The 15,074-nt window shown below is 40.7% G+C and overlaps 1 protein-coding gene across 3 annotated transcripts in view; it reads right to left on the bottom strand.

The window, feature by feature from the left end:
- Positions 1 to 11,305, bottom strand: part of BNC2 (basonuclin zinc finger protein 2) — a 553,266-nt gene extending 541,961 nt beyond the window's left edge. Inside the window, exon 1 of one of the 3 annotated variants that reach the window (XM_066604361.1) lies at positions 10,530 to 11,305. In XM_066604361.1, coding sequence (XP_066460458.1) covers positions 10,530 to 10,532 — 3 coding nt within the window. In that variant the 5' untranslated portion in view covers positions 10,533 to 11,305. The remainder of the gene's footprint in view (positions 1 to 10,529) is intronic. The other 2 variants (XM_066604357.1, XM_066604358.1) reach the window with 2 other exon arrangements.
- Positions 11,306 to 15,074: the final 3,769 nt, after the last annotated feature.

Genomic DNA, 15,074 nt, shown 5'->3' with positions numbered 1-15,074 from the left:
ACAAATGCGGCGATACCAGTTTTCAGATGATTTTTTAATTTTTTTTTCTACATAGTGAAGGGGGAAAGGTGGGGGTTTAATGTATTTATATACACACACACATTATTTTTTTTTTCCTTTTCTGTTCCACCATGGGACTTGAATATCAATACCTTTGATCGTTCTCATAATACACTGCTATACTTCAGTATAGCAGTGCATTATATGGTCTATGAAGCTCAGCATTTTGCATGCCATGGTCAAGGGTTAAACATTAGTGATAGGTGATTTCTCCAGTCCCTGCTGTTAGAGCAGGTGCTGAGCGGTCACTAAACAGCCAGGCCCCTGTTCCTACTGGAACAAGAGGCCTGTATCTTGGTTTTCTGATCCGGCACCGTAAAAAGATGCTGCATCAGAATAAAGCCCATTAGTGACTGCAGTAAAAATGTGTATGGGCAGTCACTAAGGGGTTAAGGTGCTCAAAATGAAAACTGCAAATAATTCACAGATGTAGATTTGGTTAGTTCTACACACATATATATATATGTGAGAAGAATGAAAAGAGCGGTGCTGCTATAATGTATGGTAGAAGAAGCTATTATCAGTAGGTCAAGGCCAGACTAAATTCATGCACTTAGTTTCACTTTCTTCATTGCTGGCCTCATTTAAACTGTCTTGCAGGTGGAGAAAAAATAATGTCATATACACGAGAATAAGAAACCAGAGCCTTTTATAGTTATTAATATCAAATGATTAACATAGACCTTGCTGGGTGGCATTTTAATGACATGCTCATTTCTTCCCACATTGCAGGATTTGAGAATTTTTTAGCATTAGCCGCTTGCTCGGTGGAGTAAAGTACGATTCTTGAGGTTTCATTTCATTTAAAAACGACGATATGGAGAGCAGAATGCAATTTATCATTCAGAAGCCGTACTTCTCCTCGCAGTTCTTAAAACTCTCGAGGACCTGTAAGTGATAAACAAAAAGCCTTGTATTGGGCTCTTGGAAATACGACTCGGAATTATTTGCTGTCTCTGCATCTGGTTGAAAGAATTTGTACAATTCATTCAGATTTTGTATCTCAAAAACATTCTCCCGTTGCCAGACTGGCCTTGACTCTGCAAAAGCAATCTGTTTTCATAATGAACATCAACTAAATTGCCAACATACGTAGATTTAACCCTTTAGCCCAGTAAAGGAGAGGTCGTCTTGAACACTAAATAAGCAATCTAATACGCCGATGACACAAATATAAAATATATGCACGCGTAAGGAAAACTCTTCGGCATAAAGGCCGTTTGTCACTTTTATTGCTGCAGTTTTGCAAATGTGTCATAGGGCTTCATGTAACATTTTGTTTTTAAGAAGTGAAAATCTATAGGGCATTAACCCTTACCCATCCAATTTTCCTGCCACCCGCACACTCCCCAGCTCTTATTTGTTTTGCGGATTACTTAGAATAACTCAACAGAAACGCATAAAAATGAACGGTTATGATGATTTTATTAGCAGTTTTATGAAAATTAACAATTTCTAATCCAGTCGACCCCTGTCCGACATTAAGATTTCCCTACATAGTTCTGATGTCGGACGAGAGCTGACACATGTTTCTTACAGTATGCAGGAGGCTGTTCTGCATATGTATGCTACAGTATGCAGGACAGCACTCCAGCGCATACATATACAGAACAGCCTCCAACATCGGAGCGCTGTCCTGCATACTGTTAGAAACTTGTCAGCCCTTATCTAACATTGGATCTATGCAGGGAAATCTCAATGTAGGACAAGGGCTGATGCTGGATTGGAAAGTGTTAATATAGCATTGTAGAAGAATACTGTTATATGAAATTATTGTCAGTAGTATGTGATATTATAGTTCATCTCAAGATAAGAAAATATAGAGGAATCTCTCATGGAAACAGCCCCCCATGGGCTCTTACTCTGCCTTCATGTGTCTCCTATCATTCAAAGCAGAAGCCCTTTTCGCAAAACTGGTATGTAATCTGTCAGAAGAAAAGGTTTTTGGTTCTCATAAATTTTATTGAATTTTGAATAGAGTAATAAGACATTAAAACATATATAAACAAAACAGTCATTGTTTGATAAACTTCGAATATAGGATATATCAATGAAACTTACAATCCTGATAACAGGCCATTTGTACCTTGTCAAGATATAAAGATAAAAAAAAAAATCGTTAGGAATAATTATCCAGAGTTATGACTGACGAAACATTAACAACAAAGAAAAAACAAAAAAAAAGGAGGGGGGGGAGAAAAAGGGGAGGGGGGTTATTGAGGATAAGACACGAGGTTTGTATGTGGGGCTGGGGGATGGTTAGAAGTTGGGCACCTTCATATCTGCCTGGTCTATAGAGTTCTTCTAATCTCATGGTTTCACTTGAGCTGTGTCCTTTTAAAGTGGGGGTGTAGAGGAGGCACTAATAGGCTGACTCAGATCGCAGGGGGTAGTCTGGGCTACGGCCTTGGGGGTCCAGATCCGCATAGTTAGGGAATATTGATACCAGGATGCCCACGTACGATCGAAGAGTTTCTGGTCCATCAGGAGGGAGGCCAATTTCTCATTAGTCATTATCCAAGATAATTTAACCTTAACGAGGTCAATGCTGACCGAGGCCTCCCTCCAGGGGTGCGCAATAGCCACTCTAGTGGATAAAAAACCCAAGGAGACCCATCGGGACATATGTTTGGGTATGTCAGGTATCTGTCTTCCCAAGAGTGCCTCCCACAGGGATTTACGTAGATTTACATTTGTGATAGAGAATATCAAATTCTAAACTCATATCCAGAATCGTCTTAATCTAGGGCAATTCCACCAAATATGTAAGTACGTGTCCTGCCCGCCGCAACCTCAAAAACATAGACCCGACGTCCCTGGGAACATTTTAGAGAGCCTCTGGGGGGTTAGGTACCACTGCATAAGGAGTTTATATCCTCGCTCTGTTATAGATACGTTGATAGATAGTTTTGCTGTTGTCTTAGCTATTTTATGCCAGTCAGGGACTGATAATTCCTCCCCTAATTCCTCTTCCCATTTAGTCATGTAAAAGAGTTTACTCCGCGGAGTCGCAACATTGAAGTACAGCTTGGAAATGGTTCGCGCACCACCTGGGGTTGTGTTGCAGATACCTTCGAAAATGGACATAGTTGCTAATCTGCGCCTATCCTCTGTCAGGGACAACACAAAATGTTTAATCTGCTGCAGGCGAAAGATTTCCACGCCTGGGATAGAGTGTAGTGCGCAGAAGAGTTCCAACGGGCAGAGTCCTAGTCTGTCTACTACGTCTGCGATCCACGTAATACCTTTTGCAATCCAGCACTTACATTTATTAATATCCTGGCTAGGAGGGAATGCAGGATTACCGAAAAGATTCGACATCGGGAGGTGTTTTGTTATAAATTCATATCTTTTGGCTAGTCTATCCCACATCTTGAGTGAGGCGGAGAGAGCTGGGCACATAACTGCAGGCCTTTGAAGAAAAGGTTTTTGGCATGTTCTGTAGGTATTATATCATGTAGGTATTGTTCCTTAGAACCATTGCTTCTATGGAAGAAGATGGAACTATGGAGACATCATATTGTGATACACCGAGTGCCTATGAATTTGTAATATTTGGCTGCGTATAAGAGGGGCCTGAATATTATTCTTTGAGTTGTTCTCTTCAGTCAAGTTGTTAAAAATTGTATTCAACCATTTCTTAACTGTAGTCCCAAAATGCTGAGTGACAATAAATATGGCCACTATTACACAGGGGTTATCACCCAGCCTTTAGAGCTTAGAGTACGAGTGATTCTAAGCCCTAACAGGGTACTGAGCGAGAAATTGTTGATTAGTCGTTAATTGCTTCATTTCAACTCAATGAAATAAACAACTAGTGAGCAACTTCTCACTGTAAACAGGCAGTCACTCATCTTTGAACGACTGCCTGTTCATAGCAACTGGAAGTAGATGGCCGGAAGAAATCTGATGTCACCAGCTTGTTCACTTGGGCAAATGAGAATCATAAGATTCTCGTTCTGTCTAAATGGGCCATTAGAATGGGAAGTCTGTATACAATAGTATTGTAGCATGTGTGTGTCATAGATTACAAACAAGCTTCAAAACCATATAGATGATGTGTGAGTCGTATGATGTCATATTACTACTAAAAATCTCAATGTAGCTTGCAGTTGATTAAATCATATCATATCCATTTGGGTAGATATACTTAGTATAATTGCCAGCTGACCGCTATTATCTCCAATCTCCCTGTAAACCTGCAAGCCCACAGAGCTTGCATGTTCAGGCCTCACGTCCATGGGCAGATCGGATTCCACATGCAGCAGCTCGCAGCGGATTCCGAACCTTCCCGTGGCCGAGGACATTGCAGGACTTTTACTTACGCGTCCAGGTCTTCTCTTTTCTTCACTGTGGATGTGTGCGGAAGCGCTGGCCAGCATGCGCAGTGGAGTTTTTTGGTTTGTTTTTAATCTCCTGCATTCCCGCGGAATCCACGATCCGTCCGCAATTCAATTGCAGACGGGCCGCGGATCAGACGGCTTCCACTGACTTCAATGGGACTTCAAGCCATGCGTGCAAGGTCCGCAGTGAAATGCAGAATGCTGCAATAATTTTTTTCCGGACCAAAAGGTCTGCTAATCAAATCCGCATGCTTTATTTCACTTGCAGATGCCCATGTATCCTTATGGGCGGCTTGATTTGCCGATCTTCTGCAAATCAGATTTGCCTGTGGACATTGGTCACTACCAGCTATTTCAGAAAGTGGAGTAGCTCTCAGCAAAAAAATAAAAGGATAGGCAAGTTTAGGGGGGACAGCTGTAGGGTATATTTGTTAAGGTACTTTTACCCGGACTGACTAGCTGGAGCATAAGTGCCCCGACATGTTCCAGCAACTTTTGCTCCTGTACTTTACACAGGAGTGATAGTTGTTTAAGGGAATGGAGGTGGGGCGGGCTAGTGATCGTTCAGGACAATCCGGCTCCATTCACAGTAAACAGGAGTTGCTCATTGAGTGACTCCTATTTACACTAAGTGAGAAGCCGCTCAGTAGTCGTTCTGTTTCAGTGAGCTGCAATGGAATGACTAGTGACAACTAACGGACAAGAGTTGCCTATAATCGCTTGTTTAAGCGATTATTCGGGCAACTATTTGCCCATGTAAAGGTACCTTTAGTGCACTCAAAAATACATAATCTTATAAATGATAAATTAGCACAACTAGTCTAGATTAGAGATGAACGAACCTACTCAGCCACGCCCCTTTTTCGCCCGAGTACCGCGATTTTCGAGTACTTCCGTACTCGGGTGAAAAGATTCGGGGGGCGCCGTGGGTGAGTGGGAGGTTGCAGCGGGGAGTGGGGGGGGGGAGAGGGAGAGAGAGAGGGCTCCCCCCTGTTCCCCGCTGCTACCCCCTGCTCCGCCACGCCCTCCCCCCCCCCCGGCGCCCCCCGAATCTTTTCACCCGAGTACTGAAGTACTCGAAAATCGCGGTACTCGATCGAGTAATTACTCGAAACAAGTAGGTTCGCTCATCTCTAGTCTAGATGTATATATGTCTATGAACATAACCATGACAACTGAACATGCATTTTTACGATGTAAATTGAAAACATACAAAATAAAAAGTTTATCTTACAAAGAACAACTTTAATTGTCTCCTATTTTCCAAATGTATATTAAGAAGAGCATATTACGGATGTAGCAGAACTTTAGGGCGCATTCAGACGGAATGATTATCATTAAAAAAAAATTGTTGAAACCAGCAAAAGTAAATGGTAATCATTCAGTCTAAAAGCAGCCAACGGCAAACGAGAATCGTTCACTTCTCACTCGTCATTCATCTTATGCAGCATAAAAGTCATCGTTGGTTCAGTCACTTATCGTTCGGTTTAAACAGCAATCCTTCAGTCTTTCACATTCACTGAATTGAAAGACTGAACAATACTGAATGATTCTCGTTGAATGAGTCAACTATGTATCTGGCTGTCTAAACAAGCTGCACAAGTGTGAACGAGCCAGTAATGACGTCACTAACTTGTTTGCATTGTGCTAACGAGAATGGGCTGGTTTAAAAGGAGTTAGCCTTTGGACAGGCAGAGTGTCACTCACTTCTTGCTCAGTGCTTTGCATTCTATGAGCGGGGAGCGTTTAAGCGCAGCGAGAAGTGAGCAAACCAGCGATGATTTTTATGCCAGTTGAAAGTGAGCAACAAACAAAAAGTAAACTAATAGTAAATGATGACTTTGTATTTAGACGTAACAATCATTGCACAATTTCATTCTTTTGAATCTGTTGGACATGTGCGGTCATTCCAGTGATAATGTCTCCTGTGCTTTTACACAAATCACTCAGTAAATGGAGGCAGAGCGGGCTGAGGATCGTTCCTGTACGCTCACCTCCATTCACAGTAAACAGGCAGTCATTCATAGATGAACTGCCTGTTTACATGGGCCGACCATTGTTCAGTATTTGCGCATGCATAAACTCAATGATAAGCGAACAAATTATGGTTTGTCGTTCAATCAGTACATGCATTTACACCGAATGATCATTGTTCAGATTCCAGCGATCCAGCAAGAATCAGAACCATGATCGGCACTTGTAAAAAGGGCCCTTAAACTTTCTCACATCGATACCATAAAACTGTAAAGCCTGGCAATCATAGCGATCAAATCTCCTGTTAAAGGCAGCTACAACACTGCTTGCATCCTGTTGACGTTTCCTGAATAAGCAGGGAAATGGCAGGGGATTCGCTTTCCCTGCAGCTTTTCAGGCTTACCGTATCAGAATCACTGCCGCTTGTGAAAACAGAGATTCACATAATATCATACAGTAGTATTAGAGCATATCTTATAACAGACTTTACTGGAAAAAAAGCCCAATAACAATTTGTAAAGTGATTGAGACGCTGGTGATATGTAGAAATAGGCAAAAATGTTCCGAAGAGTAAATGCATTGTAGTAAAGGGGTTGTCAAATATTAAAAGACTGCCTGTATTTTTCCACATTTTTACAGTGCGACTTTGGGTTGTGAGTGCTATTGACTTAGTCCTACCTAATGATACTTATAAGCATGTTAAACATACAGCCGCTCAACCACTATTATTTACAGCATACCTTTATATATGACAGCTATTCATGGATGTCCAAAAAGTGCTACATTTCATAACGGGCAGAAACTAAGAAAACAATACAGTATCAACAGAAGTATAAGAATTTATGGAATTACATTCAAGAGTATTACCGGCAAATACATAAATAATATAATATGGGTAATTTGGATTTCTGCATTAGAAATAATTTCTAAATGCATTTCCTAATTCCTCCTTGGTTACCTTTTATACAAATTTCCAAATAGTGTATGTTATCCGTAACTCAGTACAAGATACAGCATGCAGCTGGTACTTAACACGTCACCTCATCTCCACAAAAGCTTCATTGTTGACAAAACAGTGAATGTAGAAGAGCGTACACCTCAACCATGCTGCACATAATGTGCGTTTAACCCTGATTTTTAATACCCTGCCACTAATACGTCTTGCAGAAACACATCCTCTTTATTGCGCACTTTATTTTATAACAGACACCAAGTTGTTTTTCGTCATCGCTGTCTCATGAGGACTAATGCGAAAGAGAAAAAAGATCAATTCACTAAGAAAGATCAAATAAGAAAACTGCAGGGACAGCACCAGGTCAGAGAGCGGGGAACTCCGCAGACCTTCTCTTCTTTAACAAGTCTCTTTGGGGATGTTACATTGTACCTGTCCATAGGCTTATTGAGCTACATAACCCTCCTGTGTTGTATTTCTCTAGGCCCAAGTGAATCACATTCTGCTGCTGACAAGTTTGAGAGGGACTAAGGCAGTAACATGAAAGAACTTTTTCTTTCTTGTTTTAAGCAAACATATTTTTTTCCCTCTTTCTTGAAAAGAGGACATAGTATTGACACGTGACATGGCAAGATGAAATGAGAAGTCCAGGATGGACTTGGAGCAGAGCAGATAAAAGTAATCAAATGACACTCCTGGAATGCAAATTGGCATTCTTCACTACAGCAATTGCACAACCATGAAACATCTCTGACAGCAAGCAGGATTAGGACAGAATGTTATGTAAAGCACAAAGAAAAAGAATCTAGCACACTCCGAAACAGGCTTTAAAAGTTACATCTCACCACTTTATACTTCTACGACTTCTACAACTGCTGCTTGGGAATTGTTCATTTACAAGCACTTTTTAAAAAAAAAACACAAAAATAATACATTTTTTTACTGACTTTTTCCCACTAAACAGTGGGGGTCAGGAGCTGTATAGAGGAAAGCGCTCCACATTTGCAACAAGTCTGTAGACCATTTTATAGGGTTTTTTTTATAGCTACCTTCCAATTATGTTCTACGCGGTACAGAGGTCATCTACTTTTAGTTTTAAAGCTTAAAATTTTGGAAAACTAGGTTAGTTCTTGACAGACATTATATCCAGATTTCTGGACTTCACACTCTCCTTGACAGCAGCAATGACTAATATACAACAACCTGCCTAGGAAGAGGGGACATTCTTATATCCAAGTGGAGACTGACAGATTGTGATTCATTTTGCAATTTTTACTTACTTGTATTTTGTCTTATCTCTAAAATATATAAAATAAGTAAAAATAAATAAAAATAGTGTAAAATTCTCTTGCAGTGTTTGTAAACATAGTTAGCACAATAACATATATGCATTACAGTGTATCCTGCATTAGCTGCATTAACCTGCAGTCTCATTCGTACAATGGACGCCGCTGCTACCCTGGCTAATGTTTTCGACTTAAATTAAACATCCATCTCTGATATAACATTCCTTAACTAAATAAAGACTGGACCCTGGCATAACAGACTTGCTGAGCTATGTAAACTGTGAAAAACACTAGCAACGGACTCTAACGGAACATGTGACACGGGTTGTCTTCCTAGGGACCTGGAAATCTATAAGCAGCATAGAAGATGTGGGGGGGGGGGTGATGGGGGGGCAGGGGGTATGTATAGATGCCGTGAGTCTGTCTCACGGTTGATAGAATCAGAAGATATTGCAGCTGTTGATGCATAGAACTTGGACACTGTGTAGGTTTCCTTATTGTTCATGGCTAAACATTAAGCGAATACATTTATAAGTCAAAATATAATTATAATGTGCCCGGAGAAATAAAATATTTTTGAGCATAGCCTAGTACTATATAAAATACATGTTCCATAAAGCACTGGAAAGTGTTATATATCTAAAACAGGTAATAAGTTATAGTCCTCCTGTAAAAAGCAGTGTATACAGCACCTAGTAGTGTCTATGATATCAGAAAGTACTCTGCATAGTAACTACATTGGATATATTTAAAGATTTTGAGCATTTTTTTCAGCATTTTGCACATTTTGCTGTCACTTTAGTGCATTTTGACGATTTTATGACATCTTTTGTCCATCAAGTTTACAACCGCTTAACTGTGGGGTTAAACTGAATCCATCATAAATCTGAAGTTGCTTTCAAATCCACTTTTATTCCTGTCTGCATTGCTGTGTAAGGGCAGCTCACAATCCTTTCTTTCCCTATGTTTTGTTGCTTGCATTTTTGACAGGCCTATCTCCCGCACTCCACCCGGCCCTTTGATCAGTGGAACAAGACATGTCACATTAAGGAGAGTAGAGAAGCACACAGAAGACAAAAAAAAATCTAAGCCACTGTATCTGGCCTTTGCCACTTAGAAGAAGTGAGAGGAACCCATCCTCCATCCCGGTCTCCTGTGCATTCTACATGAACAAGCAAGCATGGATAAGGGGGGGTTGATTCTGTAAACGGGGCATCAACATCTGACTAAGCACTGGCAGAGATAACCACTATGGCAGAACAGATTATACAACTGTGAAGGGGTGAAAAGATCATTTCAGAACAATGAAAACCGTCAGAGAAAAAAATATCACTTATGCTAAAAATGACTCTTAGCAATGAAATGAAACGTCACCTCCATGAGCCTATCGCGTCAAGAATTTTGCAAGAAGGTGCGATGCAAAAATGATTGCTTATCGATGGGATCTTCATAAACTATCTTGCGCATGTATGGGATGATTGGATGAACTACTAGACACTAAATGTGTTCATCTATGAAAAAAAAATCTGTCAATGTCAAACCCTGATAAACACACAAATGATCAGCAATGACAGAAGACTTTGTAAACTGTGCTGCCACTTGCAGGCTTGTTTATGAAACTTTAGAAAGGCAAAAAGAAATGAAAAGTAGACTGTTGTCAAAAAGAACAGCCTATATGTAGTTTTAATATCTGTCTATCTAATGCATAAATAGAGGACATACTTCTCAGACTACATTGTTACATTGTTGCAGTGTCACAGTGCCCAGAAGTTAACATAGTTACACAATAAGTTGTAAACATTTTACATACCGACAGACACAGAATACATGCTATAAATGTATGCCCAATACTGTGTACAAGTAGGCAAGTTAGCAATGCTTTGCCTATGGTATCATAATGAGGCAGTAGCTTACCATGACTGCATGCTCCTGTGACTTTCTCTGAACTTCTGTGTGACTTCTTCCCAGTAGCTGAGGCAGGAACAGTTTGTCAGTGTCTGTCCCAACTTTTCTCCTGTCAGTAAACTTTCAGATCCTCTCTTGCTTCGAAGGCAAAATTGTTATTAATCTTCAAATATGTAGTCATTCAGCGTTATATGGGACAGGCAAGGCAGGGGCTACCTCTGCCCAAAGGAAAGTTGAAGAAAAGCTGAAGACATCCAACTGCAGAGGGTGAGGGAGAAGGGGAGTATGTAGGAGATGGGCGGAAAAGCAAAGCAATTCCCTCTGCCTGTGGATTTACTCTACCTAGTGTGACTTAAAAAGGATCTGCAGCACATCAGCTCTGGACACTTTCCTGCAATGGAGGATGAGTTTATGTTGTGCACTCATACACTGTATTACTACGATTCAGTAGAAGTATGACTAGGAGAGTATGAATTTGGTGGTGGGGAGGGGGGTGTGGAGGGTTGCTGCTGACACAAGGGGACAATAGTAGGATATTGAGGTCTTCAGTCTGACTCCATGCTGATCACAGACAGACAGACACTTTGCTGAGTCTGTATCCTCCTTATCAGCACAGCTAGTCCAGACAATGCACCATACACAAGGGGATGGGAGGGATAGAAGCTCAGAAACATTGATTGTACACAGAAAGAAAGTTGCCTCCAAACTTGGCTACTCTGAAAGAAGTTTTGGTCCTGTTGCCTGTGGCTTCTCCTCAGCTTCTGTGTCTCAGTGTGTAAATGTAGGTTTTTGAAGAATTTGTCTTTATTTCTTTTCTGTTTTATGCTTTTCCTCTCCTCCTCCTCTGCCGTCACGGTGTAAGTTTGCAGGGTAAAGAGTCACATCTGTGTGTGACACTGAGCCAACCAAACTAACCCTGCCCTGGAGACACAAGAAAAATACAGAGGAGTCTGCATCACAATCTCCTACATACTGTACATGTATTAGCAATGTGCACAACACACCCTACGCTGACACTGCAAGAAGAAAGGAGCTATTATAGTTAATGATAACAATGACATAATAATGAACTGACTCCTCAATGCAACAAGTTTACAGACTATCATACAAACAAAAACATTGTACACTGCAATAAAAAGTTATCTGGCCCTAGACGTAACCTTACAATCAAGGCAAATTTTAGGGAAGATGGGGCTTTGGATGGGACTAATGTTACCATATAGAGCCCACATAATATTGAAATGCAATATCCAACTAGTACTGAAAAACATTGTTACTGCATGGTTCTGGGAATAAATAATCATAATACCTGGTGATCAAGGGTGGTGAAAAGACTGAGATTAGAATTATCAATGATATACGGCACTGAAGAAGTTAATGTTAATTAAAGTGAATTGAGGCAGTGAAGAGGCCAATTGTGCATTTTGTGGTGGTCTCCAGTAATGAATTGATTCCTTATGAATTCCTTGGTAATATAAGGCAGTAAAGGGGTTAATCGTAAAATTCTTGGTGGTCTATGGTGGTGCCGTAGTGGAGAGGTTAAATGGTAAATCTCTGGTGTTCTAGGGCAGTGAAGGAAGTATATGTTACCTCTTCTGGCCATGTAACTAAATAAGACTGCCTTCTCATCTGGGTTGGGGGGTTCCATTATCCTGCTGCATTCGGGGAGCAGGAAAAGTGAAACCCCTGGCCGAACAGATCGGTCTTATGACTATAATGGGGTCTGTTTGGTTTCCACTCACCTGCAGGCATTTAACCAGAAGAAAAAGCACTGTATGCATCTGTATAAGTTGCAGCCACATTTTGGATATACTGCCCTTTGGACCCACCCCAAGGCATGCCCTTTAAAAATGTACATTATGTGTTTCATAATTATTTAATGAAAGTGTTGCTTATCAAGCATGAGAACCCAAAACATGAAAATCATATAAAAAGTAGAATAAGGATGGTTTCACATCTGCGTTGGGACCTCCGGTCAGAGGTTCCGCCATAGATCGGGCTCAAAAGCATGGAAGGAAAAAAGCATCATGCAGCGCGTTTTTGTCTTCTGTCTGAGCTCTAAGCAGCTGAGCAGAAATGTAGTCTATTAAGCGCTGTTCAGTTCCATCATAAGACGAAGCCATTTGGCAAAAGGGATTCCCTCGAATGAAGCAAGAAACCAGAATCCCAAGCACAAATGTGAAACCATTTTAAAACATAGAATTAGATTCAAGGACCTTAAAACATGAGTGCTATGGTCTAGATTTCTGTTCTGTAAAACTGTCAGTATGTCAAGGTTGTAGACATGTCACTTTGCTTATTTACATATATGATATGCTAGCTAATATACCTGGCTTCGCCTGCATTAATCTGATACCGGTGTTTACGTGTTGTTTGCACAGAAAATTTTATGAAGTTGTGGTTACTTCAGAGGAACCGATGAATAAAATATGTACACACATAGAGGAGCATTAGATTCTCCTCAGACTGCATGTACCGATGTCCCTCTGCAGAATGTGCCACCTCTCCCATTCTCCTCAGTTTTTACCCTTAAACGGGGGTAATGCCTCTTTTTATTCAAATTTATTCCCAGACTGGAGGTTGCAGCCCCTTCTTAGCCTTAAAGGCATGCTCCATCCCTGCAGTCCATGGCCGCTTTCTTCTGCTCAGTAAATGCACACAGAGGTGACTTAGATTCATTTTAGTATATACACATAGAGGTGTGGTAGATTGTCCTCAGTATATACACGTAGAGGTGAGGTAGATTCTTCTCAGTATGCAAATCATTTCCCTAGGCTTCAAGGTTTCTGAGAAAAGAACTATGTCAGGTACTGTGGATCTTTTCACGCTTAGAACTGATTATTGACATTGCGCCCCTTTTACTTTTCTTATTTAGGATTTAAGAATGGATGTGGCAAATTTCATATTTGTGAGGTTCAGATGTGTGTTATTAATTACATTACATAAGGGATCACTTAGTTTTGCACTTAGAATTGAATAAGTTGTGACCTCTTTACTTTTTCTATTTAGGACCTAAATAATGCTCGTACCCAATTTCACACTTGTACGACACCAGGAAGTTACATTACATAGGAGTTTCACTTACTTTTGCACTTAGCATTGAATAATTAAGTTGTGACGCCTTTACTTTCCTGCTTAGGACCTAAACAATGCTCCTTCCAAATTTTATCTTTGTACGACACCGGGAAGTTAGAGAATTAGATTAGGTTCCTTACATAGGGGTGCCAATACTTTTGCAATTAACATTGAATGATCGAGTTGTGACCCATTTACTTTTCCTATTGTGGACCTAAATAATGCTCCTGCCAAATTTCACATTTGTACGACACCGGGGATAGAGAATTAGTGGCCTGTCAGTCAGTGAGGGCTTTCACCTTTATATACATAAATTTACAAAACTCTCCAGTAAGCAACCAAATATTGTATAGCCTGATACCTTGACATGCATGCCACTGCTCGGCGCAACCTCATACCTGAATTCAGTCCAAATGAGCTCAACATTAGAACTTTAAAATAGAACATTTCAGTCTTCTTGTAACTAATTATTTATTTTCCTAAGTTAAAACAAGGATTCCTGGCTGTGTTACACATGCATGTGGTTGGTACACGCAAGGACTCTGGATAATGACATCCAGGTGTACAAGGAAAGTATCACAGTAGTTTTCATAAAATAAAAACCTGCTGATGTCTTCTAGGTCAGTGTCACGCAAGAGTATTGTCAGATCCCCAGTCCAGGTCACCCCAAAGAGACTCTACCAGGTACTTTTAGCCTTGTAAGCTAAGCTTATGGGCTCAAAGTAGCTGATATGCTGAGTCCAGTGATGTAAGTTTTAGCCTTACCTTCTCTGCCGTTCCCTCATTGTCCGCGCTCAAACCCGCTGCTAAATGCATTGAGCATGCTAAATCGTTACACGCTAAATAGTCCTCCCATTCTGTGCATGCAGCTAAGTAGTCCACTCAATGCATTTAGCAGCGGCTGGTATGAGCGCGGACAATGAGGGAATGGTGGGGAAGGTAAATATAAAACTTCCGTTCCCGGGCTCAGCATGTCAGCTGCTCTGACGCTATAAGCTTATCTTATAAGGCTCAAAGTAGCTGATTACTTTTTCGGCAGCTGTCTGTGGGCTTATTCACATGGGCCATAGTCTTGTGGGAGTTTTGTGCAATGCCAGACACCTAATACTAGCACTAATATAAAATCCATCCTTTTGAACAGGTTTATTCACATGAGCGATTTTTAGCTGCGACGAAAAAGATTTGCAGTGTGTTTTATTTCTGGGTCTTACCGTGGAAGGAAGAACCCATTGTCTCTTATGGGATCTTAAAAAAAAAATTTAATGTGCATGCAAGTGTGATACGATCAAAAAATTTTTCCCATTGAAGCACTTGTGAGCTTTTTTACGTGCGTGGAAATTTCACAGAAGCAATGCCATTTTTAAACTACAGCACATCATCTCGCGGTGAAAATCACAGGTGTCCAAGTGCGATATTGTGCTCACCCGTGTAAATGTAGCCTATGACAGATACCCAGCAGTACTTTGTGATGTTGGTGAA

This window comes from Eleutherodactylus coqui, chromosome 5 (assembly GCF_035609145.1).
Source record: "Eleutherodactylus coqui strain aEleCoq1 chromosome 5, aEleCoq1.hap1, whole genome shotgun sequence".
Classification (NCBI taxonomy): Eukaryota; Metazoa; Chordata; class Amphibia; order Anura; family Eleutherodactylidae; genus Eleutherodactylus; species Eleutherodactylus coqui.
The sequence above is the reverse complement of the archived record's forward strand: the minus strand, read 5'-3'. Positions and strand labels throughout refer to the sequence as shown.